The sequence below is a fragment of the Antechinus flavipes genome, chromosome 5 (genome assembly GCF_016432865.1).
Source record: "Antechinus flavipes isolate AdamAnt ecotype Samford, QLD, Australia chromosome 5, AdamAnt_v2, whole genome shotgun sequence".
In the NCBI taxonomy this organism is placed as follows: domain Eukaryota; kingdom Metazoa; phylum Chordata; class Mammalia; order Dasyuromorphia; family Dasyuridae; genus Antechinus; species Antechinus flavipes.
This window is the reverse complement of record NC_067402.1, coordinates 290,034,020-290,059,596: the sequence shown is the minus strand read 5'-3', so window position 1 is coordinate 290,059,596 and position 25,577 is coordinate 290,034,020. Positions and strand designations below refer to the sequence as shown.

At 58.3% G+C, this 25,577-nt stretch overlaps 2 protein-coding genes across 4 annotated transcripts; both read left to right on the top strand.

Moving 5' to 3' along the window:
* The first annotated feature begins 236 nt into the window (after nucleotides 1–236).
* POLDIP3 (DNA polymerase delta interacting protein 3) lies at nucleotides 237–21,008 on the top strand. Of its 3 annotated transcripts, none has more exons than XM_051962275.1 (9): nucleotides 237–394; nucleotides 9,259–9,649; nucleotides 10,157–10,231; nucleotides 11,684–11,779; nucleotides 12,703–12,885; nucleotides 13,686–13,763; nucleotides 14,332–14,461; nucleotides 16,629–16,695; nucleotides 18,284–21,008. In XM_051962275.1, exons 1-9 carry the CDS (start codon nucleotides 336–338, stop codon nucleotides 18,456–18,458), a joined length of 1,254 nt encoding a protein of 417 aa, XP_051818235.1. In that variant the 5' UTR covers nucleotides 237–335; the 3' UTR covers nucleotides 18,459–21,008. The 3 variants fall into 3 exon arrangements, with proteins under 3 accessions (XP_051818235.1, XP_051818236.1, XP_051818234.1); XM_051962276.1 differs by having other exon boundaries at nucleotides 238–394; nucleotides 10,154–10,231; nucleotides 12,739–12,885; XM_051962274.1 differs by having other exon boundaries at nucleotides 240–394; nucleotides 10,154–10,231.
* Nucleotides 21,009–21,115: 107 nt separating this feature from the next.
* RRP7A (ribosomal RNA processing 7 homolog A) lies at nucleotides 21,116–25,482 on the top strand. The gene is made up of 8 exons (XM_051962279.1): nucleotides 21,116–21,305; nucleotides 21,598–21,717; nucleotides 22,753–22,895; nucleotides 23,037–23,162; nucleotides 23,699–23,816; nucleotides 24,390–24,487; nucleotides 24,705–24,903; nucleotides 25,258–25,482. The coding sequence occupies exons 1-8, from the start codon at nucleotides 21,131–21,133 to the stop codon at nucleotides 25,341–25,343; spliced, it is 1,065 nt and encodes a 354-aa protein (XP_051818239.1). The 5' UTR covers nucleotides 21,116–21,130; the 3' UTR covers nucleotides 25,344–25,482.
* Nucleotides 25,483–25,577: the final 95 nt, after the last annotated feature.

Here is a 25,577-nt window from a genome sequence, read left to right as displayed (position 1 = left end):
TAACCTACACCGCTTATAAATCCGCTCAAGGAACTTCCGTCACATATTTTAAAGTTTTTGTGGAGGGGAGAAAGAGATTCTTTAACATTCCATTTTCTCTATGTAAATAAGAAGCCGGCCTCGCGAGGCTTCATGGGATACGCGGCTCTCCGGTCTCTGACGCTCCGCCCCCTCCCCGAACCAGCATTGGCTGGATCAGGTGTCGCGAGAGCTGATGCGTTGGCGGAAGGACCGGGAGCTGGGAACCGGAAGTAGTTGCGTCCTTCTCCGGCACCGATGGGAGGGGGAGCGCCGAGTAAGTGAGCGGTGCCTCTTCTCGTTTTTCGCGGCGCAAGATGGCGGATCTGTCCCTGGACGAGCTCATCCGGAAGCGCGGAGTGACGGTGAAGGGCCGGTGAGTGAGCCTCTCTCTCTCCCCGGGGCCGCCTCGGAGCCGGGGCCTGGGGCCAGGAGCCCACCGAGGCACTGGCCGAGGGTCGGGCGGCCGGGGGGGGGTCCCAGGTTCCGGGCCCTCCAGTCCGTCCCGGGCCAAGCCCTCCTTCTCTCCAGGGCCCGGCCTCTTTCGCCAGCGGGACCCCTAATTGGTCGGGACGCCGCGGCCTCGCGTGTTCTCCGCCTGCTCATTGGCTGCCGGAGCCGCCGCTTATCTCTGTGCTCGAGGGAGGGCGGGGCGGTGGGGCACGAGAGTCCTGGGGGAAAGATTGTAGAGCCCCCGTGCAGGGCGCGGGCTAGGGGGGAAGAAGGGGCGGTGGTCCTGGGGGAGGGGGCAACAGCCCAGACAGCCCCCGTGTCTGGAATGCGGGGAGAGCGGGCATAGGGGACGGGGGGCCACTTCTAGAGTCCGGGAAGTTTCAGTAGTGTTCACAGCATTCTATACGGGGCATGGAGGGGTGCAACTGTGAAAGCAGAGCCCAATTCGGGAGAGTTTGGGGGGCTGCAAAGGGGGAGCCGGCTCCCATTTCTGGAGAGCGTGAAGGGGTGAAACGGTAGGACTAGCCCCCAATTCTGAAGAGCTTAGGGGGATACAGTAGTGATCCCAGCCCCCATTTCTGGAGAGCTTGGAGGGGTGCAATAGTCACCGCAGCCCCCATTTCTGGAGAGCTTGGGGGGTGCGATAGTCACGGGGCCCCCATTTCTGGAGAGCTTGGGGGGGCGCGATAGTCACCGCGGCCGCCATTTTTGGACATCTTGGAGGGGTGCGATGGTCACCATGGCCCCCATTTCTGGAGATATTGGAGGGGTGCAATAGTCACCGCGACCCCCATTTCTGCAGAGCTTGGAGGGGTGCAATAGTCACCGGGGCCCCCATTTCTGGAGAGCTTGGAGGGGTCCGGTAGCCGCGGCCCCCATTTCTGGAGAGCTTGGAGGGGTGCGGTAGTTACCGCAGCCGCCATTTTTGGCGATCTTGGAGGGGCGCGGTAGTCAGCGCGGCCCCCATTTCTGCAGAGCTTGGAGGGGCACGACAGTCACCGCGGCCCCCATTTCTGGAGAGCTTGGAGGGGTGCGGTAGTCACCGTGTCCCCCAATTCTGGAGAGCTTGGAGGGGTGCGATAGTCACCGCAGCCCCCATTTCTGGAGAGCTTGGAGGGGTGCGGTAGTTACCGCAGCCGCCATTTCTAGAGAGCTTGGAGGGGTGCGGTAATCACCGCAGCCGCCATTTCTGGAGAGCTTGGAGGGGTGCGGCAATCACCGCAGCCCCCCCTTTCTGGAGAGCTTGGAGGGGTGTGGTAATCACCGCAGCCGCCATTTCTGGAGAAATTGGAGTTGCGATTGTCATCGTGGCCCCCATTTCTGGAGAGATTGGAGGCTGCCATAGGGACCCCAACCCCTATTTTTGGAGAACGTGGATGGATGGAATGAATAATCATCCCAGCCCCCATTTCTAGGCATTTTGGAAGGGTGCAATAGTGATCCCAGCCCCCATTTCTGAAGAGCTTAGAGGGGTGCAATATCCACCCCAGCCCCCATTTCTGGAGCGCTTGAAGAGTACAATAGCGATCCCAGCCCCCATTTCTGAAGAGCTTAGAGGGGTGCAATAGCCATCCCAGCCCCCATTTCTAGACATTTTGGAAGGGTGCAATAGTGATCATATTTTTCTAGTGTGTTTGGAGGTCATAGTAACAACTAAAAATGAGACCGTCAAAATGATTGCATTTTTTAATTGATTTTATTTTTGTAGTTCTATTGGTTATTGATTTTATTTTGTATTTCATAGAGCTACCTAATTTCTTTGTCTTTACTCGTTCATATTTTTAAAAGTCCAGCTTTCTTCTCTGAGCTAAGTAGTCTCGTAAATCACCTTAATTCAAGGAAATATTTTATCTCTACACATTTTACTGTTTATCCCCCTCCTCCTGGCATCTGACACTTTATGACCCCATTTAGGCTTTTCTTGGCAAAGATACTGGAGCACTTGGCCATTTTCTTCTTCAGCTCATTTTACAAATGAGGAAACTGAGGCAGACAGGGAGGAATGACTTGCCCAGTCCCCGGGCTGGGACGTGATGGAGGCCGAATTTGAATTTGAATCCAGACCTGACATTCGGGCCACCCTGTGCCATTCAGGGAGACTTGTTAACCTACCACAGACCCTTGCCAGGTGCTGGTGGGCTCCGTAAAGCCATCAGCATCTCTTAACCACCAGGAGGGCTCATGGCTGGTCCTGGATTGCAGACTTGCAGCCAATCCTATTGTTTTCCTATCTATGGTTCTGTCTTTTAGCTTTTGTCTAAAAATGATGCGCCTCTTATTGGGAATTGATAATCTTATTGGGAATGTGAGTGTGCTCAGGACTCTGGGTCTCCGTAATAGCGTTTGTTCCTGTCCTTGCAGATCTTTGAGGTCATGAGCATGAGCCCGTGTGACCCTGGGCCGGTCACTCCCCAGACCTCTGGATGAGAGAGACACTGTTATACATAGGCCGCACTCTAGTCTTTCAAAATGTCACATTTTCTATATTTTATTGTCGTCTTATATATTTTCATGTCCCGTTTTCATCTGGGGGATGTTTTGAGCCTGTGTGTTTGGTGCCAACTCTCTGTGCCCGCTACCTGTGTTGGTAGAGGGAGTTTCTGTATCTGGGAGTTGTCCAGGTCTCTGAAATCCTGGGTCCCAGCCCCTGGTCCCCAGCTTCGAAGGGTCCCTCCCACCCCTGAAGCTCAGAGTGATGGGCCAGGGTCCTCGGACTCCTCCAAGCTGAGACAGTTGGAACAGCTCTTCCTCCAGTTTTGAGAGTGGCTAAGAACTGACTTCCCCTCCTTTTTGAAGGACTTTGCTGGCTGCTTTAGCAGAAAACTCTTCTCTTCTGTTGAAAAAATCAAATTGGTTCTGATCCTGTTTCTTAATTGATTCACGTCCATGCCCCCACACCCCTTTTCTAAGACTGCCTAAGTGCCTTCCCTTGCCCTCAAGTTCCGTTAGAATCTCACAGGCTCAGAATTTGTCTTCTGCTCTACGAAGTTTTAAAGTTGTATGGCTTGGGGGCTCAGTGGGCACCCAGTAGGGCCTGGCACTGGAAAGACCTGAGTTCAAATGTGACCACAGACACTCACTGCCCCTGTGATTGCCTTCATCCACCAGAGGAAGGAATAGCAATCCTTGTGCCATCTTTACCAAGAAACTCCTTAAACTCTATTAAGGTTTCTGGGGGCACAAAGAACCCTAATAAATCACCTGCTAAAACGCTGATTAAGAGAAGCCTGCCGTCTGAAGTAAAAGTTCTGTTTCCCTATAAATCACCTTTAATTGAAGGAAATCTGTTTTTTCTGCCCTGCTGTCTGTGGCACGGCGTCGCAGCTTTCTGCGAATCGGTTACTCCACGTCAAGGAAGTCGAGTCTCATTGCTTGGCCTTTCTTGAGCAGCGGATGGAAGGAGGGCTTGTTACCAGCCCCTATCCAGCCGGTCGGTGACACTGCCTTCCCCTCTGGTGCACAGACGAGGTCTTTGAGCTTGCCAGCAGGCTCCTTTTGCCGGTAATTCCCAGCACTCCAAGGACGCTCGGAGCGCTGTACCTCAATCTATCTCATTTGCGATTGTGACCCTGCCATGTTCTGCACGTTGCAGGACTGACTCCTTGGGCTTTCACTGTGGCCTCTGTGGGTTACAGCAGAAACCACAGCCTCGGGACGTCCTTGGAAGGACCGGCAACAATGGCCCCTGTCATTTCTCTTTTGGCTTTGCCACTGAGAGTCCCCCGCCCCGGGTAAGTCTTCCTTCCTCAGTAAATAGTGTCAGGCTTGTCATCTGGAGGAAGCTTCCTGATTTGGGGTGAGATCTGGGAGGAAATTCTCGTCCTCGTCTCACCTCTGACCTCAGCCTGTCCCAAGAAGTAATCTTGTGTCCCTAGCATCCTCCTCCCTGAGCTGGGGGATATCTCTTTTTACATATACATATACATATACAGCAGCTTTTTATTTACAAAACCTTTTTGTTTTTCCAAATACATGCAAAGCGAGTTTCCACCATTTGCTTGTGAACAACATTGTTCTACATTTTTCTCCCTGCCTCCCCTAGACAGCAAGCAGGCCAACATAGGTCTTCTAAACACATTGCTGTGTCTGTCAGGCTGCACAAGAAAAATCAAGAGAAAAAACAAGAGAAAGAAAAAACCAAACAGCCCACAGCCCCAACAGGTGGAAATACCATGTGTGGACCCGCCCTCCGGCTCCACAGTTTGCTCTCTGCATGTGATTGGCCTTTTCCAAAGGGGAGGGTGGGGCAGGTGTCTTTCCCTGTCCGCTACCGGCCACCTCCTCTGCCGCTGGCAAGTACCAACTATACCTGCTAGTCCAAAGTTCTCTTCACTCCTGCCTTTAGATTTGACTTACTTAGCCCCAGAGCGGTGAATCCTTCCCTGCTCACTCCTGCCTCAGTTTACTCCTTTGTTAAATGAGGTACCTTCTGTCTCTGGTGTTGGGGAGAAGGGGCTTTGTAACCCTCCCCCAAGGACTGGAAGTTGGACTTCTTCCCTCTTCCCCACCTGGCTCAGATCCCCAAGGATGAGAAAACAGCATCAACTTCCAAGAAATCCTGGCTGGGTCGGGAGCCCCCCGCTCGGGGCCCCGGAGGAAGGGCCGCGCTCCAGTCTCGGGCGCTCTCTGGAGCTTTCTTGGGCCCCTTCAGGTTGTCCTGGTTTCAGCTCCTGGGCTCCCGGGGAGTTAAGCCAGCCCTGGAATGCTCCCTTGGCACCTGGTGGAGACTTTGCTGAATGTTTGAATTGACTGAGGAGGGAGTGAAGTCACTTTTGGGCCCGTGGGATGGGCGTGCAACTGGGGAGGCTTGAGAGGCCTGGACTGGCCGGGCGCAGAGGGCCCCCAGGGGCTGGGCAGGTTGGAGGGGGGAGAGAGGGGGCAGACGTGGCTGAGGGGCATCAGGGAAGGATTAGTGTACCCCACTTGGATTTTTCTGGGGCCTGGTTCACTATTTTCCATCTTAAGTTCTCCCTCATTGGAGCTTTCGAGAAACTGAGCCCATTGCAGAGAAAGATAATGGGGTAAATTCCTACCCTCCCTATTCCCCTAAAGGGGAAAGCCAGGCTGCCCTTTCTCTTCGCTCTGCTGCCTTTGGAAGGCCACCTGCTGCCCTGCTGCTGTCCTGTAGGGGTCCTTTGCCGCCTCCCACCTCTCTGTCTCTGTTTACCCAAGTCTGGGGGGAGGGTTTTGGGGAGCACCCCCTGCCTCACTGCTCATAATTGCCATAGATGGAGCTTTCTAGCCCTTCAGGGAGGCAGACCAGGGAGGTAGAGAAAGGGCCTTGGCCCCCTTCTCTGGCCCTCTTCCTCTGTCCCCAGACTGGGCCCTTGGGCCCTTTACCTCTCGTCGGGACCATTGTAGGGCCTGGCCCACTGGTGTCCCATCTCAGTCTCCTTTGTGGTCTGCCTTCACGCTGCTGGCAGTCTGACCTGCTGTGAGTGCTCCAGAACCTTCGGTGACTCCCAGTTGCCTCTCAGAGGCTTTTGGCTCCCTTTTGGACAGATTTCTATTGTCCCTCCCACTGCACCCTGTAAGGACCTGGTGAGGACGCCTTTCAGCTTTGTTCGCACTTTCTCTGTGCTTAGTAAGTTCTTAACAGAGACATTGCGTTAGGTTGCCTTTGTAGTTGAGAGGAGGGAGCTGTCAAGTCTGGGGGGGGGGCACAGGACATTGATGGTGCGAGGGGCTAGGCTGGGGCCGCAGGCTTGAGCCCCCTGTCCCAGCCGGTGACTTTGTGGAAGCGAGGACCCAGGGAGCTGGGCAGCCTCAGCGCTCTTGTTTGAAAGTGGGTTTGACAAAAGTGATCTTCCCTTTCCCTGCCGGGAGCCGGCTCTCACACTTGTCTTGAGGGAACAAATGGGGGTCTGGAGCAATGCAGTGAGAGCCCTGGTCTCCTCTGGTGCCTCCCCGGCCTGTGGGAGTCTGGCTTCTTCCCACCTCGTGCCCCTTCCGATGGCCAGCTTCCTCCATGAGGCACGCTCCCCAGGGTGGGTGCTTTCTTCTCCGCGGCCCCTCGCCCTCCCCCGCCATCACATTGGCTCTTCCTGTGCCACGGGGTGGTGCGGGCCACCTCCCGGTCCCACTGTTGGCTTCTGTCAGCCGAGCGCCCCGGCTTTAGTGACTCCCCTCCCGGAGGTTCCCAGGGACCGCTCCGCTGCCTTCTGTGGCGAGCCCCTCAGCATCATCCCAGGCTCGTCCCTGGCTTCCAGTCCTGCCCCTCTGGATCCCCCCCCACTCCCATTCCCCAGGTTCAGGCTCCCCCCAAATGCCCAATCTGCTGGCGTCCCTCCTTCCCCAGATCAGTGCATTTGGCCAGACTGGAGGCAGTTTGCACTGGGCGATTTCCTCTACTAGGTGTTTCAGTTCTTGTTTCTCGTGTCTGCACTGGTGGCCCAGTCCCTCTAACCTGCTGCCGCATGAGAAACACCCCCCCCCCCCCGAAACCTTCTGACCTATGGGTTTGCTGGGCTCTGTTTCTGAATTCTTGTCCCCCTTCGGGGACTAGGGACGCTCCCTCCTTTTCCTTGAACCTTCTTTGTTGCCTCCCCCTCCCTTTCCTTCACCTATCACCGGGTATATTTTGTGACATCTCAAGTCTCCAGCCCCCCGCGTAAGCTGCTGAGGAGCAGAGGTTTGTCTCTTCATCCCCAGTGATTAGCAGCACCGCGTGCCGGGGCTGCTTCATGTGTATTTATTGCATCGACTCAAGTGTTTGCTGAATCGGGGCTGCCTCGGAAAGTGTGGGGGGGGCTGCCTGTGTTTGGGAGTGATCATCACGGGGAAGTGAGTCCGCCGGCTACTCCGGAGGGTGGATTTTTACACCGCGGTCATGTCAGAGCGGCCCAGACCCCGGTGTAACAAGCTCGGGGAGCACCGGAGTGTGTTTTCAGGGACCTCGGGGGGCTGGCAGCCAGCCAGGGGGCGGGGATGAGGTATCTGCGGGCCTCCAGAGCTGAGGCGGGCACTCGGCCAGCTCCAGGAAAGAAAGCCCGCTTTCACTGCCCCGGGGGGGTGCCCTGTAGTAGATGGGGGGCCGAGGCAGGGAGAACTGGGGGGGCCGAGCTCCGAGGAGCCCCAGAGGGGAGCGTTTCGTTTGGATTGCTTCCTGTCTTCTGGGAAAGTGACCCAACGGGAGGAGGCTTTGGGATGAAAGCAGAGGCTGGTGGGCACCCTGGGAGCCAGAGAAGGTGGGCCAGAGCTGGCCACAGGGACCGGGAGGGGGAGCCCCGGGACAGGTGGGAGGGGGCGGAGCACCCAGCAGCCTTGGCCCGTCCTGGCTGGCCTCGGGCGTCTCTGGGTGCTCTGCGTGGCCTCATCCCCTTGTTCTTCCCAACCGCCGTGACACCCGTTGCAGAGCGGAGACTGAGGCCGAGCCAGGTTAGGGGCCTCTCTTACAGATCTCCTCCCCCATTAGCACAGTCTGCTTCGTGCACTTTTTGCAGAAGAAAGCGCCGGGCTTTGTCATTGGCCGCCCCCTCTGCTCTGCGCTCACAGAGGGCCCTCTCTGGGAGCTGCTGGGTCCCCTGGACTCCCCACTACCCTCCCGACTCGGTCATTTCCCCCTCTTCATCCACCTGCCACACAGCGGCTCTGACCACGCCACCCCTTGCTCAGTAATCACCAGGGGCTCCCTGTGAAAGCCTCGGCGGGCGGGTGGGGGGCGCCCCTTCCTCTCCAACTCCCCTGCTGCTGGGCCTCCTTCCCACATCCTCCTGCCCTTCCCCTGGAGACTTCTCTTTGAGCTTCCAGGGCACATTAGACCATAGGCTTCGGGAGCCTAGGGATGTTTCTTGTGGTCTTTGTGCTTCTCCCAATGTGGTTGCTGGGGGGAAGGGGAGGGGAAAATCCGGTGCCCTTGGAGGGGCCTTAGATTGGGGGAGGCCAGAGCGGGGAGCTGGGGCACGCCCCGAGGGGTTTGCAGGCTGGAGCTCTGAAAGGAAAAACACACCCGCCACACTGCACTAACTTTTCTCTAGCCTTGCTCTGTACTGTTGACCCATTGCTCAGATAAATATACTCATTCTCAAATCAGCATCAGACGCATTCCAGACCTTCGTCATCCGAGCCGACTCCTTCCTAGTACAGAGAAGGAAACTGAGCGTTTGGGGGGAGGGGGTCACCAAAACGGTCTGGTGCAGCTGGAGCGGAGCCTCTGGCGGTCTGGGGGCACGTAGAGGCTTTTCTCAGAATGTTTTTCTGTGTGGAGGATTGTAAAGGAAACCTGTTATTTTGGGTAGTGATAAAGTATGGTTTTAAAAGTTCACAGACCTGGGTTAGCCTGATCGCAAACAGTCACAAGGCGGCATCTTTGCTTTACGTCGTGTCCCACAGACTCAGCGTAGGAGCCCTCGGTCGTGTGCAGACCACCGGCTCCTGAGAGCCATGAGGCGCCGTCAGACCTCCTGAAGAACATGGTTCTGTGAGCGCCACGGGAAATGAGTCCGGGCTGCCCGGCCTGGTAGCTTGCAGAGGAAGGCTGCCCTCCTAGGGATGGCTCCTTGGCCCTCAGGAGCACGCAGCTCTGGTCCCAACTGTGGGCCCTGGTTGGCTCAGTTTCCCTGTCAGGAAACGGCACTGCTCCGGCATCTGCCATCGTTGAGAGTGGGACCCCCAGGTGTATCCCAAAGAGATCCGACCGACTCGGTCCGAAAACTTTCCCATAGCATTCCCTGAGGACCGTGGCGGCCGTCTCCCAGCCCAGTGGAGGCAGGGCCAGGGTGGCGAGGGGGCGGTGAATCTGCCCAGGGGCGAGGCCCCCACTGAGAGTGGTATGTGTTCTCTTCCCAGACTGAATGCCAGGCCGGGGATCGGAGGCATCCGGTCTCGCATCGGGCTCCCTCAGGCCCTCCTGAATCGGCCGATGCCGGCTCCGGGTTTCCAGCAGATCTTTGATGCTCGGCAGAGGATCGGGCTCACGGATGCCAGGCAGAAGTTGGGAGTCAAAGATGCCCGAGAGAAACTTTTGCAGAAAGATGCTCGCTTTCGGATCAAAGGGAAAGTGCAGGATGCCCGGGAGATGCTGAACTCCCGAAAACACCAGACCCTCGCAGCAGAGAAGGGGACCAAAGTGACCGATGCCCGGGAGAAGATCAGCTTGAAACGGAGCTCGCCCGGCTCCTTGCTGAGGCCGGCTGCCAGCTCACTGCCTCCCACCATGAAGATTACCAAAACTATCCAGGTAGGGGTGGTGGCTGGTGGATCATCATGGCTGGGGGGCTGGGGGGAAGGAGCTCGATCTGGCCAGCGGGCACTCTGTGACCTCCTCACGAGGCTCTGAAAAGCGTACTCGTGTGGGCTAAACCCTCAGAGGGCCAGCCAGGAGCTGGGGATCAACGATGAACCTTTTAAGAGAGAGTCTCCCCATGGATCAAGAATGGGGCAAGTGGCGCTGACCCCTTGGGCACTGGGCACTTTGGTCCCCATCTCCTCTCCAGCTCCAAATTGCTTGGGCTGCTACAGATTTCTGAGAGGCCCATCATGGGCACAATCCACAGGGGAAGGGGCTGGCACCCGGGGGCCTCAGCCACATGAAGCCTCGAGTTCTCGCACTCTCATCTGTCTGAGACTTGGCCCTGACCCTGGTTTGTTATGTAGTCTGGGGAAAGTCAGAGCCCTGATCGAGGGAGGGGGTGATGTGCCAGAGGACCGACCCACTGATCCCCTGTGGTTCCCGGTTCCACAGCAGAAAGCTGCCCTCCCGATTCTTCCCCATCCCGCTGGAATGAGAATCAACGTGGTCAACAACCATCAGCATAAACAGGTGGGCTTCTCCGGATTGACTGTGGCTCCTTGTTCTGGCTGGCAGGGGGGACAGGGCTTGACTTGTCAGGTGACTGAAACTGTGGGGAATGGGTGCAGCTACCCGGTGTCCCTGACCTGCCCGAGGGTCCACATGGTCGGCAGGCATGGTTAGTGAGCACCCGTGTCGGGGAGTCTTGGGCTAGCTTTGTGGGATGCAGAATAGGGTTGGGGTGCTGCAGGTCTGCTCTCTCAGTGCAGTATCATTTGTGGAGGCCCCAGGTGAGGCAGCGGGCGCTCCCGTCCCCTCACACTAACTAGGGACTCTTAGGAACCCTTGAGGCTGCAGCTCCCGGTGCAGAGGTCCGAGCGGGGCCAGGGGCCTTGCCCCGATAGCTCAGCTCTTGCTCTCAGCCAGGGATGCTCTGGGGATTAAGGGAGACTTTGAGGCTCTTTGCCTCTGTAGAGCTCTGGCCAGTGTACAAATGGTTCGGAGACAAGACAGATGGGGCTTTGAGAGAGGCCATGAGGCTAGGGGGTCGGGGAGAATGCCTGGGTCTGGGGGCTGGGTAACTGGGCCCAGAGGGAGGTGGGAGGGCACAGGAGCCGGCCAGGGCTTTGAAGGGAGGACCTAGGGAGCCCCTGAGGAGGGAGCGACTTGAGTCAACCTGGGCCAGATGGTGGATGGGCTGGAGGGCAGGTTCAAGGGGGGGGCAGACCTCCCAGCAGCTCTCAGGGTAGTGAGGTGACCAGGGCCTACTTGGGGCAGGGGGAACAGCAAGCCTTGGTGCCATCTTGGGCATGAGGGAGTGAGCCAGAGCCTGTGGGCTGGATGCATGGCACTGCCCTCAGCAGTGTGGGGGAGACCTGGGGGTCTCCCCAGGAGGGAGAGTCGGTGGTGTTGAGGCAGGAGCACACCTGGTTCATTTCCCAGACAGTGCTTTCCGCCCTGAGGGACTGAGGCACAGAGCTCGCGGGCCTTGGGCTAGAGTCTGGCTACTGAGCCTGTGAGGTCTCGCAGTGAGTGTGGGGCTTGGGAAATCATAGTCTGTAATTGAGCAAGGTCCACCTTGTGACTTAATTCATATACTTGCAGTCACGGGAAACTTCTCAGGTGAAAAGGCTTGTGGGTGGGAAAGGTTTAAGGAGCCATCTGCAGGTGGGGGCGGGGAAGGAGGTGGCAAAACATGGGGGGGGGGGCGGACAGGATGGACGAGGGCGAGGAGCAGCCTGGCCGAGGAAAGTGCTCGCTCGGGGTGTTCGGCCAACATGGGAGAAAGGTGAAACAGCACGGCTGTTGTCAGGATCACCTCAGGCCAGTGTGAGTGGGTACACGTGTGTGTGCACTCCCTCCCCGGGCTGGGGCCTGGGAGGCAGCGTCAGTGTTGAGCCGCCGTGGCCCCGCCTCCCGGGCCCCGTGTGTGAGCCCCCCTCGACTGGCCCTGCCATCGGCGATTCTCGGTGTCGTCCTCAGAGCCTGTACGACGTAGATGAAGATGAGGAAGCTTCTGTGCCCATACCCAGCAAACAGATGAAGCTTGCCGGCAGCCCCAGCTTCCTGCAGCACATGGTAAGGGCCCTAGTGCCCTCCCTGGGGCTCCAGGTGGCATCTTCCCCCTTGGAAGCAGAAATTGCGCATCGTCCCTCTCAGAATCTCATGCCGTGGGACTTACTTACTTGGTTTCTAGTATTTCCAGTGCCCCAAACCATAGGCCAGGAGTTAGTGCTTTGTCCATGTGGTTCCGGTCCCTAATGATGTTTTCCATGGAGAAATTAGTTTGGGAAACCTAAGGTGGGGCCACACAGATGACCTGGAAGAAGCTCCAGGCAAGTCCCAGATAGGAAGCCCGATCCCGAGCTCGAGGGGGCCTTTAGTGTGGCTCTTTCCTGGGGTCGGCCACAGGAGATCCCTGGGGCTCAGGGCAGCAAGGGGAAAGAAGTCCAGCGGGCTCCTCCCCCCGTTCCCGAGTGTGGTTTTTCTGGTGTGGAGGGCAGCCGTTCATCACAGCACAAGGCAGCCTTTAAACTGGCTCGTCGGTGGCTCCAGGCCCAGCTCACACCCAAGCTGAGAAAGCTGGCGTTGCGCCTGGGTCCCGCGGGCAGCACGCCTCCACATCAGGAATCGGGCTCCCGCCATTGGTCTGATCCTGGCCTGGCTGACACTTGGGACAAGCCCGTGCCCGCCCTGTGGACCTCTCAGGATGGCCCTTAGCCTCGTCTTCCCAGGGCCTTCCCCCCAGCCCCGCCAGTCTTCAGCGCAGAGAAAGGAGGCGACTCGCCTGTGTGGCAGGGATGGTCTGGAGCGGGGACTGCTGGCCGCTGGTGGGTGAGATCAAGTGTCAGGGCTCCCCGAGGCCAGAGGCAGCGCAGATACGGGCGCTCGTGTTCTCCTCTGCACTGGCAGGGCCTCTCAAGTCCGTGGCGGGGGGGAGCCCAAGGGGCTGCTGTGTTGGGAGCCTCCCAGGCTCACGCTGCCATCCTCTCTCTGCTCAGGCAGGGTTCAGCAGCTCTAAATTCTCCTTATCCAAGGCCCTCCCTCTGACCAAAGTCGTCCAGAATGACACGTACACAGCCCTTCCAGCCCCACCTTCCCCTCTGCGGACAAAAGCCTTGACCAACATGTCCCGGACCCTGGTGACCAAGGAAGACCCCCCCAAAGAACTTTCCCCTGCTGAGGTGAGTGCCGGAAGGGAGCTGGGAAGGCTGCTCTGTGGGATTGGGCTTTTCCTGCCCTCATCACTTTGGGGCTCAAGGCTACTTCCTTCCTCCCGGCGTTGGGTCCCCCAGTTAGTGTCTGCCCCTTCCCTGGGCTCCCACATGGAGAACAAGGGGATATGCAGGTAAGTAGCTGGGTGCGAGGGGAGGTCCCCTGGTCAGAGTCAAGACAAGGCCCAAGTGGCCTTGGGGTCAGAATGCTCACCTCTCACAGAAAAAAGAGCAGGCTCCATCTGTGGGAGCTTCTCGAAGGAAAGTATTGATCTTTTTGTAACTTCTGTGACCCAGAGCTGACTGGGAAGAGACTCAGGGCGCACCCTCAGCATCCCCCCTCCCCAACTGCGCCTCAGCCCCAAGCCTTCTGTTCACTCAGATGGTTACAGTCACCAAGGAGGATAGAGTGTCAAGCACATGCTCTGGTCTTGGGGGCAAATGCCTGGCTCCCGGCTTTGACATCACTCCTAGAGGAAAGAGCCTTTAGGCTTTCTTACATGAAAGAGTCTCCGGTGAGCCCGAGCTGCTGCTCCATAAGACCGGGGGGCCATTCCTGCCCCAGCTCCTGCTGGAGTTTTTGAGGGGGATGTGTCTCCTCATCCTTTGACTGTTAGAGAATGGGAGTCATGCTTTACCATCCTGGGGTCCCGCAGGGGCTGCTCCCTGGTGCTGGCCCCTCCACCGTCCCTGATCACTTGTGTCTTCCCCCGGGTTTGCTGTGTGCACATACCTGCTGCCCCCCGCCACATCTCCTGTTGGTATTGCAGCCCATCTTTAGCCCACTGGAAGGTACCAAGATGACTGTGAACAACCTGCACCCCCGAGTCACCGAGGAGGACATAGTGGTGAGTGCCCTTGTGTGCCGGAGCCAGCGAGAGGAGCTAGCACTCCAGGCTCGCCTCAGTATCTCTGGGAGGGAGGGGTGGTTAAAACAGGTTGGACCAGAGAGGGGACATTTAGCCCTCGTGTCAAGGGGCTTAGTTCCGCCAAGGCTGATTTGGCCAGTTTTCCCAAACTAAACCAATTAATGGAGCAGTGAGTCAGGGTCCTTCTTCACTCCCTTGCCAGCTTCCCTCTCACTGCCCCTCAGAAGTACAGTTGTGAGTGGGCCTGGCCTGGAGGTGACTATCCCCTAGATATGTGGTGCTCCTGGGTCTTCTGAAGCTGCAGGAAGAGAGAACAGATGAATCCAGGAGGATTTTAGGTGAACAGGCTCTTCCTGCCCAATTTTCTTTAAACAGGAAGATTAAAATCCATTAAATTTATTATGGGCCTGAGAGCCAGCTCTGCAGAGTAGTGTGGGCAGTGTGGAAGGAGATGCCAGCTTCTCTGGCGCTGAGGTCCGGTGACTCGGATGTGAGCGCATCATGGATCGGGGCTTGGGTCTCAGCTGTGACTCTCTGGTTTTCCCAGGAGCTTTTCTGCGTTTGTGGGGCCCTCAAGCGAGCCCGCCTGGTCCATCCTGGGGTGGCCGAGGTCGTGTTTGTGAAGAAAGAAGACGCTATCACCGCCTATAAGAAATACAACAACCGGTGTCTGGACGGTAAGCCTGACGGAGGGGGAAGCCATTCGGATTTTCCTTCACCTCCAGACCCAGAGGCTCCTCCGGTCAAGATGAACTCCCTTTGGGGAGTTTGGTGGTCATCCGCTTCTGTGGTCCCTCCAGCTGCCCTAGGAGGAGATTGGGGCAAGGGGATGCTCCAAGCGGCTTTATTTCTCTGGTGGTCGGTGTCTGATTTTTTCAAATTACACATGGTAACAATTTCTAACCTTTGTTTTTAAAGCAATTTTCAGTTCTAAAATTTCTCCCACCTTCCCTCCCCGTCCCCCTCATTGAGAAGGCAGGCAGTTTAGTAAAGGTTATACATGTGCAGTCATGCAGCAACCGGAGCAGTCCAATCCTTCCCTCAAGTTCTCAGTTTGCCTCTTGAATGGCAGAATGGACGGATAAAAGAATCCCCCTCCAATTAATGGGATTAATTGGCAGAGAAACTCAAGACATGAGTCCAGAAGGAAAGAAGGACTCCACAACGTATATAAGCAAAGCCTCAGAGAAAAACATTTCCTGGGCATGAACTCAATCAGAATTCCTAGGGTTTGAAATAAAAATTTAACTTTTTTTATATATGAAATGAGAGCACTAAAGTAAAAAAAAAAATTAGGAAAAGAAAGAATTGGGAACAGAATTAACAGATACACAAGCAGCAAACTGGAAATTAGAACGGACTAAATAGAAGTCAATGCCTTCACAAGACAAATATTAAAACAAAGTCAAAAGCCTGGAAAATAAAACATAAGCTATCTTAAAAGTAAAAGCAGTTGATCTGGAAAATAATAAAAGAGAAATTAATACTTGCAGGATTATCTTGAGCACCACAGTTATGATCCAGATGTCTCTTTTAAGAAATCTGAAAACTGCCTAGCTTCTGTAGAACCAAAGGAAAGAGGAAATGGAAAGAATTTGCCAGTCACCTCCTGAAAGAAATCCTAAAATGAAAATTCCCTGGAATTTCCAAGCCAAAATCCAGAGCTGCCAGATTTAAAGAAAGAGCTTGAAAGAATTCAGATAAGGAGGAGCTGGAATCTGAATCCCCCAGTTTCACAGCCACCACCAGGAGGCAGCAGAGCGTGGGAAAAGCCAAGGATGGGGCCTGGGTGGCAAAACTGGGGACATGTCCCCCTTGTGTGGGAGGGGAGGGGGAAGGGGTGAGATTAAGGCAGTCTCCTTATTCACCTGCAAGTCTTCCTAGGGAAAAGACACCGAACTTCTGTCCGACCTAGTTTTAAGAGAAACATAAGAAGGTTTCTCTGAAGGAAAAAGCAAGGACCAGCTGCTTTCCAGCATGGAAAGTATGTCCGTCAGACAGAAGGCTTGGGCCTGGTTATCGCTTGATCTTAATGGAAGGAGTGGGAAGGACCAGTGCACCCTGGGTGAACTCTCCCATAACCAGGGCACACAAGAAATGGGGGGGTGGGGGAGGAATTGACACCCGACTCTTCATCTGGACTCCTCAAAGGAGGAAAGGATCCACATATGTGTGAAGCAGGAAAGAGTTGGAGTGAAGGCAGGTTAAGTAAATAGGCCCTGGTGTGAAGAAGGTGCAAAAATATGGCAAAGAATTGGAAGCTGAGGAGGGACCCATCCCAGAGGCACGTGGGAGGACTCGTGTGAAGTGATGTAAAGTACAGCGAGCTAAGCCAGGAGAAGGGTCTCGAGCTGAGCTTCTGCCCAGCTGGCCCCTGAAACTCCTGACCAGAGCAGCGAAGGCTCCACGGACAGCACGGCCGGCTGGGGCCCCTGTGGAGATTTATTTGCTCAGCCACACGAAATTGGAACGGTTGTTTTTCTTCTGTTCTCGTGGGGGGTAGGGGAGAAGGTGAATTTTTGTGGATCGAAAGCAGTAAAATGTTCTTTTTAAAAAGGTATTGCTAAAGTGATAAGAGCATAGCAGAGACCATGACGTAAGTGCCCAGCTCTAGATCCTATCTGGCTCTTCAGCTTGGGCCACAGGCAGGTCCCATCCCCTTTTGATGCCTTTCGGAGCCTCATCTGCCTAGTCTGTGAAATGGGCAGCTGATGCCACGCTTATGACTGGAGCCCAGCCCGTCTCTTCCAGGGGCCTGAAGCTGCCAGCATCTCCGGGAGCCTCGTCTCGGAGGCCGGCCGGCCCCTCCACAGCTGCCGATGTTGTCTTCTCTCTGGTTTGCAGGGCAACCGATGAAGTGCAACCTTCACATGAACGGTAGCGTCATAACGTCGGACCAGCCCATCTTGCTGTGAGTATTCGGGAAGGCTCCTGGACTCTGCTTGTGTCCTTGGTTGGGCATTCAGTCCAGCAGGGACCCCGAGTGAACCTGAACTCTGGTGCCTGTGGCCCTTCCTGTAATCCAGCTGGCTTCATTTCTCCCTTGCTTGTTGTTGGACCTCTCCATAGACCACTGAGGCGAGTCACTGCCATGGCCTTTGGGCCCTGAATGCCTTGGTGTCCAAGTTACTTTGTCAGAGGCTTTCCTAAAAGGTCTTCAGAACAATTCCTGGCATTAAGCAGTGGGCTGGTCTGTGGGATGGTCACCGAGGCACGCCGCAAGGGCGGGCCAAAAAGTTGTGGGCCATAGGCTAGGTCTGGCTGGATTATGGACAGAAAGGCAGCGAGGGGTAAATTAGGCTATGCATCTGTGACCTTAAGAAAAAACCTTTATTGTAAGTACTGCTAAGATCTGACATTTCCAGGAGTGCAGCCAGTAGAGCTCAGGGCCTAGAATCTTCCTAAATTCAAATCCAGCCTCAGTTACTTCTTAGCCCTGTGACCCCAGGCAGGTAGCTCCCTCTGCTTGCCTCAATTTCCTCATCTGTAAAATGAGCCGGAGAAGGAAGTGGCCAATCATTGCTGGCTCTCTGCCAAGAGGGGTCACGCCTCAATATCGACCAAAATCGCCTACAGAGTACTTTGCCTTATCCCCTTTACTCTCCACAGTAGCCCTGGGAGATAGAAACGAAGGCCCTTGTGATCCTTATTTGCAGATGAGGAAACTGAGGCTCAACCCATGGTTGGTTCCATTCTGCTTTATTCCCTGGATGAATCCTTTTAGTAGTAGTCCCAAGGAAGGGCCTGGCCTCGGTTCCCATTCTGCAGGGTGGCTGGTGGTGTCCGCCTTAGATCCCAGACCTGTGGTCATTCTTGTTGGCCAGGCCACCCTTTGCCCTCTCTTAGCCAGAAGCAGACTCCCTCAAGCCTTTGTTGGGCCTCCCTGTCCTGCCAGGAGCAGCCTTCAATCACGGGTCCCCTTCGCCTGCCTCTAACCCAGAAGGGCCTTGGGGAGGGCTGTGGCTTCTGACTGGGCCTCCCTTCCTGGCAAACTGCCCGGTGGCTTGGTGAGTGGGCTCGCCTGTTTTTCTGTCTCTGGCCTTCACCTTCCTTTGACCTGAGGAAGCCAGGCTGGAAAGACAGGGCCGGGACGCAGCCTCCCTCAGCTTCTCTGAGCCTTCCTCCCTGTCAGCCTCCGCTTCCTTCAGAACCAGAGCTTCGGAGTGGGCCAGCTCGGACTCTTAGGTCAGATAAACGAACCCCTTGCAGCCAGACGTGGACATTGTCAGTGGGATTGTCCGGCCGCCTGAAATATGGCAATAGCATTCGTCCTTCAGGGGCATGCCCTAGCTCTGGCCTTTGAGCTTCTTGGGTATCCCACCTCTGTCTCAGTGAAGGGCCCTCCCCCATTTAGTGGGATCCATTACACCCAGAGACCTGGGCCAGAGCCTTCCCCTGGCCGAGCCGGGGACCAGCAGCGAGTCCTCCTCCTGGAACAGGAGCCGAGGGCCCTCCCACAGCCACCCGGCTGAGCGGGGCTCTCCCTCTCTCCCCTGCAGGCGGCTCAGCGACAGCCCGTTGGTGAAGAAGGAGGGGGAGTCACGGAGATTGAGCTCCAGTGCCTCGTCTCACCCGCCCGCCGAAGTGGACCCCGACACCATCCTCAAGGCTCTCTTCAAGTCTTCTGGGGCCTCGGTCTCGGTGCAGCCCACGGAATTTAAGATTAAACTTTGAAAAGGGAATCTCAGTAGCCGCAAGGCAGGAAAAGGGGGAGGCCACGGCCACCCACCTGCCACGGCACCCTCAGAAGACAGGCTTGTGGCAGCCTCTGTGACCCATAGGCCACCAGTGTGGGCAGAGGCCACGGGAGCTCATGCGTTTCTCACGGGACGCTGGCACTGGTGGCTGTGGGTGGGGCTTTCTTTCTGCACTCACGCCCTCCCTGTACCATAGTGTTTTCTTTAGGGTGTGTTTTCCCTCATTCCCTCTATTCTTCCCTCCCTATTAGTTGGGGTTTTTGCTTTGTTTTGTCAGGTCTGTTCTGTGTTCTTATCTCCGGGCCAGAGGATGCCCTGGCATCCAAGCCTTGTTCCCGAGTGGCTAAGAGCCCCCTCCCTCTAGGGATGATCCGGGCAGATGGAGAGCCCCTTTTTCCGGGCCTCAGGCTTGCCCCCTTCCCGCAGGCTGTCAGGGGATAGCAAATGGGGCTCTGCCCAGTGCTGAGGGGACCCGGGCTGTGGGCTTGAGATGGGGGAGGCCTCACTTGGGGTCCAGCCACAGCCCCACTGTCTCCCTTTCCACCTCCTCCCAACCTCCACAGAAGCTACAGGCCCGGCCCCTCCAAGCCGGGGAGGCCCCTCCCGGCGCAGAGGAACGGGATATCCTATTTGTTTTCCTCCCTCCCTCCCTCTAGTCAGCTGCGCTCTAAGAACCCCATTTCCTTGGCCTCCAAGATTAGGGTTGTCGAGGGGAGACTGGGGAGCGCGGGCCTTCTGAGAAGAGCCCGGGCCACCTCTAAGCCAGCCAGGCGTCTGAGGCAAGACCCACCCCCGAACGGCCCAGGACAAGGTGGCGGCCACAGACTCATTTTTTTTCTCTGTAGCTTTCAAATCCCCCCCGGGAAAGTTGCAGAGGAACCCGGCGCCGCTGAAGGAGCAAGGGGCAGCCCCGCCCCTGGCCGGCGTCTTCCCTTGGGTGTCACGGCGTTCCTCCCTCCCTCCCTCCCTCCCTCTCCAGACCGAAGGACCTGCTCCTCGGGAAGGGCCTGGCGGCCCTGGCGTCTCCGTCCTTCCCTCTTAGCTCACCATCCATGTCTCTTGTCGTTTGGAGGGAGAGGGAGGGCTAGGGAGGCAGAAGAGACTATGTATTCACCTGTTTCTGAATAAACGTTTGTTATACCTAGAGTGGCCCCAGCTGCCCGTCTGTGGGCCCACGGCTCGGCGCTCGGCTCCGTGGGTGTCCCGGCCCGGGCCAGGGGCCAGAGCGGGAGGCCTGAAGCGCTCCGATTGTCCCCCGGGCCTCAGGTGCCTCATCTGCTGAATGGAACCTTCTGCACTCGGAGGTGACTTCCGGTCTTGGTGAAAGTCGGGGAAGCAGGATGGGATCGCCAGGAGAGCGGGCTCCCTTGCAACCCAAGGCTCGAGACTCTAGCTAGAAGCGAGAACGGCCAGACTTTGTACGGGAAGTGAGCTGCCCCCTCTGTTAGGGCCCGGGACAGCTGGTCTAGTCTCCACAACAGTGGGAGCCCTGGCACGGGGGAGGCGCGGGTGAAGGTTGGCAGTCGCGGCGGTGAATCCCAGCCCTGACCCTCAGCCTCTTGGGATTGATAGTGGTTGGAGGGAAGCGGGATCTCGAGCGTATCCTCGGTCCCTTCAAACCCGAATCTCATTCATTCGGAGCTCTCCAGCAAAGGCTCGGGTTGCCTTAGGGCTACATAGAGACCCGGCAGAGAACGGGGAGGCCCAGGGCATTTTGGGGAAGTCGGGGCTTCTTGCAGGATGTGGGACCTTAGCAGAGATGTGAAGGGAGCTCAGAAGGAGGTGGGGGGCAGTGAATCCCAGAGTCGGGGTACGACATGGGTGGGGTAATGGGCTCGTGGGATCCCAAAGTGGTCGGAGCAGGGGCTGCGTCCTATAGGCTTCCGATGCCACTTGGGATCCTTCTGGAGGTGCTGGGGGCCCACTTCCCTTCCTGAAAGAGGTCAGCCTCTATTTAGGAAGACCCCCGACAGGAGAGCAGACCTGGGAGACCAGCGAAAGCTCTCCCAAAAGCCCAAGTTTAAAGGGATGAGGGACCGGAAAGTGACTTGGAGGGGGAGCCTGCACCAGACGGAGACGGAGACCCTGAGGACATAGTGGTCCCTTCCACATCCCATGGAAGTTTGGAAGAGGAGCGGACCGTCTTTGTCTGACCGCGACACCCCCTACTCAAGAAGCACCTGCGGGCACAAATACAAAATGCTGTTTCCGCAGTCAAAGCCCTTCCTAACCTCTTTCTTATGATACACAGTGACTGGCCCCGGCCTCCTGACTGGAGCATCTTTCCGCTCTGCCCACTGACCTCCCCGGCTTCCATACGTCCCCAAGTGATCCCTCGCCTGCAGGACACCTTCGTGAGCCCCCCTTTCACTTTTGTGTCTTCCCTCTGGTTGTGATCTAATTCTGGTGCAGGACGTCTTTATCTGTTTGTTCTCCCTCGCTTCCCATCTCCTTCCCTTGAGGACAGGACTTTTTGTTTCCCTGAGCTTAGCACTTAGTAGGCGCCTAATAAATGTTGATTGATCGATCGGTTGGTTGATTGACTGATTGGATATACTGGGTTTGAGCTGCCTGCGGAAGCCTTGATTAGCGCCGTCCAAAAGGTGGGTGGTGATGAGACCTGCGGCTTAGGAGAGAGGTCAGGGCTGGATGTGGGCTCTACGAAGAAGAGGACTGGCGATCGCGGGGGTGAGCGACCACCGTGCAAGGGGGTGCCTTCAATCTGGGACGAGCCACGGACCCGAGCCGGGAGCTTTAACCTGGGCTCGCTTGCCCCCTCGTGACTTCGATGTCCTCAGTGGTCCTCAGTGCAATAGGCGCAAAGGTGCTTCCCCCTCCTCTTCTCTCCCCCCCTCCCCGCCTTGCGGCTCTAAGTCATTCTAAATAGCGATCCTGGTAGCGTTTACTCCCAGCTCCATCCCTCCCAGAAATCTAAGCCCTCTCCAAACACTAGGACAGGAAATAAACGCCTGGGTCTTTAACAGTCTCCGCCCCCGAGAGTGGGAGGCCGGGGAGAGAGAGGGACACGTGATTTTTGCCGGTAGTAATAAACACCGCCCACTCCTACACGTCACTTCCGAAGTGTCCCGCCCACTATCGCTGCTTTTTCTCGTCAGCCGGCTACGAACTACGACTCCCAGGATTCCCCGCGCCGTTTTCCATCATGGCGGCGGGCGAGAAGACGCGTGTGAATGAAAAGACCCCCGAGGGGGCTACAAATCCGCCTGGGTACCGAGGTGAGCCCCGAGGGAGACCCGGGCCGCGCCCTAACCCTTCCCGCACCTTTGCTGCGAGCAAAGACGGCTCGGGGGCGGGGGGCTAGGAGAGCACGCACGGCGCTGGGCAAAGGCGGAGAGGCCGGAGGGCCCGCCGTGTGCCGCTGGGGGGGGGGGAGGGGGTTGGGGAGGAGATGAGGGGGGTGCGGGGAGAGCGTCCTGCAGGGACCGGCCGGCACTGGACCCGGGCTCTGAAGACCGAGGACGGGCGGGAGGGGGAGGGGCCGCCTTCCGGACGGGATTCGTTCCCGCCATTGCTTAGTAAATGCTTCTCGAGGGAACGAGTGAACGGAGCGAACGAACGAATGCATGCATGGAGCTGTGAGGGAAGGAGGGAGAGGCGAGCTGGGGGGAGGGGGCAGTCCCCCAACTGTTGCCCAGTGGGTGGCTGGGTCCGGAAGAACGGGATCCCGGGGCCGGCTGCTGGGAAGGCCTTGAAAGCCTAACAGGCTGAGAATTCCACCGCAGGTCCTGCCCCTGGGCTGGACTCTTAAGGGGAAGGGGCCGGGTGGGCGTGGCAGGATCTCCCGGACCCCCGGGGTGGTGGGCTACGCCCCCCTTCTTGGCCCGAGTCCCCAGCGTGGGCTCCGCCCGGGCAGAGCTGCCGAGGTGGGAGATGGCGCTGGGAGCAGAGCTGGGCTGGATGCTGGTGTCTGGGGTGCAGGGGCTGAGGTGGGCGGGGCAGGATCCCTGGGACCTCTCCCCAGGGCCAAGGTTCCCATGTGGGGCTCGGCTGGGGCAGAGGTCCCGAGGTGGGCGATGAGCAGCGGGAGCTGGGCAGGGGCTGAGGTGGGCGTGTCGCCCCCCACACACACACACACCCCACCCCCTGCTTGGCCAAGGTCCCCCGCGTGGGGGCGGGGCAGAGATGGGAGACGGAGGAGCCTGAGCCGGGCCGGCTTCCCGGGGAGCCCCGGCTGGGAGGGTCCGGGAGGGTCGCAGGAGCCATTGGGGTGACTGAGCAGGCAGTGACGGGCCTCGCTGCTTCCCTCTCAGCCATCCCCATCAAGTTCTCCCAGGACCAGGCTTCCTGTCACTTCCTCTACGTCAAGCAGCACCGGGTTCGGGGAGGCGCCAAGTCCAGCTGGCCTTCGGACCGCACCCTCTTCGTCCTCAACGTCCCCCCGTACTGCTCAGAGGTGAGCGGCCGCCGTGGGGCCCGGGGCGGGGCAGGGGGCCTGGGGCGGGGCAGGGGGCCTGGGGCGGGGCAGGGGGCCTGGGTTCGAGTCCCGGCTCCGGGCCTTGGGCTCACCCCGCTCTCTCCCTCCTCCCCGCGGCAGGGCTGCCTGGCCCAGCTCTTCTCCGCCTGCGGCCCCGTCCAGTCTGTGAATCTGCACGAGAAGCCGGACCTGTCGGAGATGCCCAAGACCACCTCGTCCGAGTTCTTCTGCCCCAAGTCTGTCCCGGTAGGTCTCCCCGGAAACCGGAGAGGGAGGCGGGGCTGAGGCCAGGGGGCGTCCAGAAGGGGACAGCAGGGTCGGGGCCTGAGCGCTGAGGAGGGGCAGCGGGCCCAGGGAGCGCCCTTTTCCTCGCCTACTTTTGGTGTGAAAATGCGCTTTCTTTGGGGCGGGGGCAGACACATGCCCTCAGTTCAGACTAAAAGAACAAGTTGGGGCGCCAAGGGGCACAGCAGCCAGCACTGTTTGGCTCCCGTAGCCCCCACCCGTCACCTGCTTGTCCGCGGGTGCCCCGTGAGGAGCCCTCCTGGCCGAGGCTGCCCCGGGGCCTGCAGGGGGAGACACATGCCCTCAGTTCAGGCTAAAAGAAGGAGGAGGGGGCCCCAGGGGGCGCAGCTGGCGGCTCTGTTTGTCTCCTGTAGCCCCGCCCCCCCTCCCAACCTGCTTGTCGGCGGGTGCCCCGTGAGGAGCCCTCCTGGCCGAGGCTGCCCGGGCCCGCAGGGGGCTCCAGGAGCATCTCACGTCTGCCCCGGCTCTCCCTGCAGGGATTCCAGGTGGCCTACGTGGTGTTCAGGAAGCCGGCGTCCGTGCTCAAGGCTGTGGCTCTGCCGGGACCTCTGATCGCCTCCACCGAGAGCCACCCAGTGAAGACCGGCATTGAGAGTCAGTGGGGAGGGGGCAGCGGGAGTCTTGGGGGGGAGGGGAAGGGGGCTCCCCTCGTTGATCCCTCTGCCTCCCAGTGGCCTGGGCTCCTCTGCTACTCTGAGACAGAGGCACAGATACACACCCAGACACATCTTGGGAGAAGCCTCCAATTTTAGAACTAGAAGAACTTAGAGCTTTTACAAATAGGGAAACTGAGGCCCACTTTCTCCACCTCTAGAGGGAGCCTTGGCTCTCCTCCCCTTTGGGCCCCTGGGCTGGGGGTCCTGGGAGGTGGGGGACCCACAGGGCAGGATTAGTCCAGAATAGGAAGCCCCCAGACCTTCTGAGGCTCCTTGTATGGGAAAATCAGCCCGCTGCCCCTGGGAACACTGGCTCCTGCCCCCTGGCACTCCCTCCGTGCCCGGCACAGTGCTGAGCGGTCCCGTCACCCACTGGACCCGCCGCACTCGGTGTCACCGGGGCCGGCGCGCTCTGCCCCGTACCCAGGGGGTGGACGTCAGCAGGGCTTCCTGGGTTGTCACGAGTGAGTGGGGCGGGGGCTTCCGTCCCTCACTGTTGCCCGTTTCCCAGAGTGGATAGCGGATTACACGGATTCTTTGGTGGACCCGGAGGCCCTCAGGGTGGAGGTGGACAAGTTCATGGAGGAATACGACAAGAAAGCAGCTGAGGTGAGATCCCCGCTCACGGGGGGCAAGTTTGGGGGCTGGAGGCAGCTCCAGGCCTGGGCTTCCCCCTGCACAGAGGAGGAGCGCATTCACTGCACCCCCGAGTTTAGTGACTGCGGTGGGAGAGGGGGGCCTTAGGATGAGGACAGGAGGGTTCACACTCGGATCCTTGGACTCGGGGTCTGGGCGGTGGCTGACGGGCGCCCTCCCTCTCCCGCAGGAAGACGCCAAAGCGGAGGCGGAGGAGGGGGTCCCAGATGAGGAGGGCTGGGTGAAGGTGACCCGCAAAGGCCGGCGGCCCGGCCTGCCGCGCTCCGAGGCTGCCAGCCTGCGCGTGCTGGAGAGGGAGAAGCGCAAGAAGGCGCGCAAGGAGCTGCTTAACTTCTACGCCTGGCAGCACCGCGAGACCAAGATGGAACGTGAGTGGGAAGCCCCCGCCCCACCCCCCATGGAGGGGCGCGCAGTGGGAACTGGGCTCTCCCTGGCGCTGTCAGCCTGCTGTGGCTTGGGCTGGGGAGCAGCTGGAGCCCGTGGACCCCCGACCGCACCATCTCTCGTCCTGCTCTTGACTACTTCCTCGGGCCTTCCCCCTCCTTGGGACCCCTCCCCTTATGGCTCACATGGACCTCCGTCATGGGTTAGATACCCAGGCAGATTCGGACCGGCCCAGCCCAGCTCAGCCATGGGGTGCCTCCCCACAAGGACGGGGTCGCGAAGGGCAGTGACCACCCTTCCTTCTCCCTGACCTCTTTTCTCTCCCTCCGTCCCCCCAGACTTGGCCCAGCTGCGCAAGAAGTTTGAGGAGGACAAGCAGAGGATCGCCTTGATGCGCGCCCAGCGCAAGTTCCGCCCCTACTGAGCCGGGGGGCCCCTTCTCCCTGCCCGGGCTGCAGCCAGACCCCCGAGAAGATTGAGCGCGGAGCCCTGGGTGCCCAGCTCCACAGACTGTGGCCGTTCTCCAGAAGATGTAAATAAAGGACGGACAGCTCTTCTGCCCAGTTGCCCGCATGGTCCATCTGGGGGGGCTGGGAGGGCCCCCTCCCGGTGATCCCTGCCACCCCCACGGCTCACCCCCACAGACCACAGCCAGGCC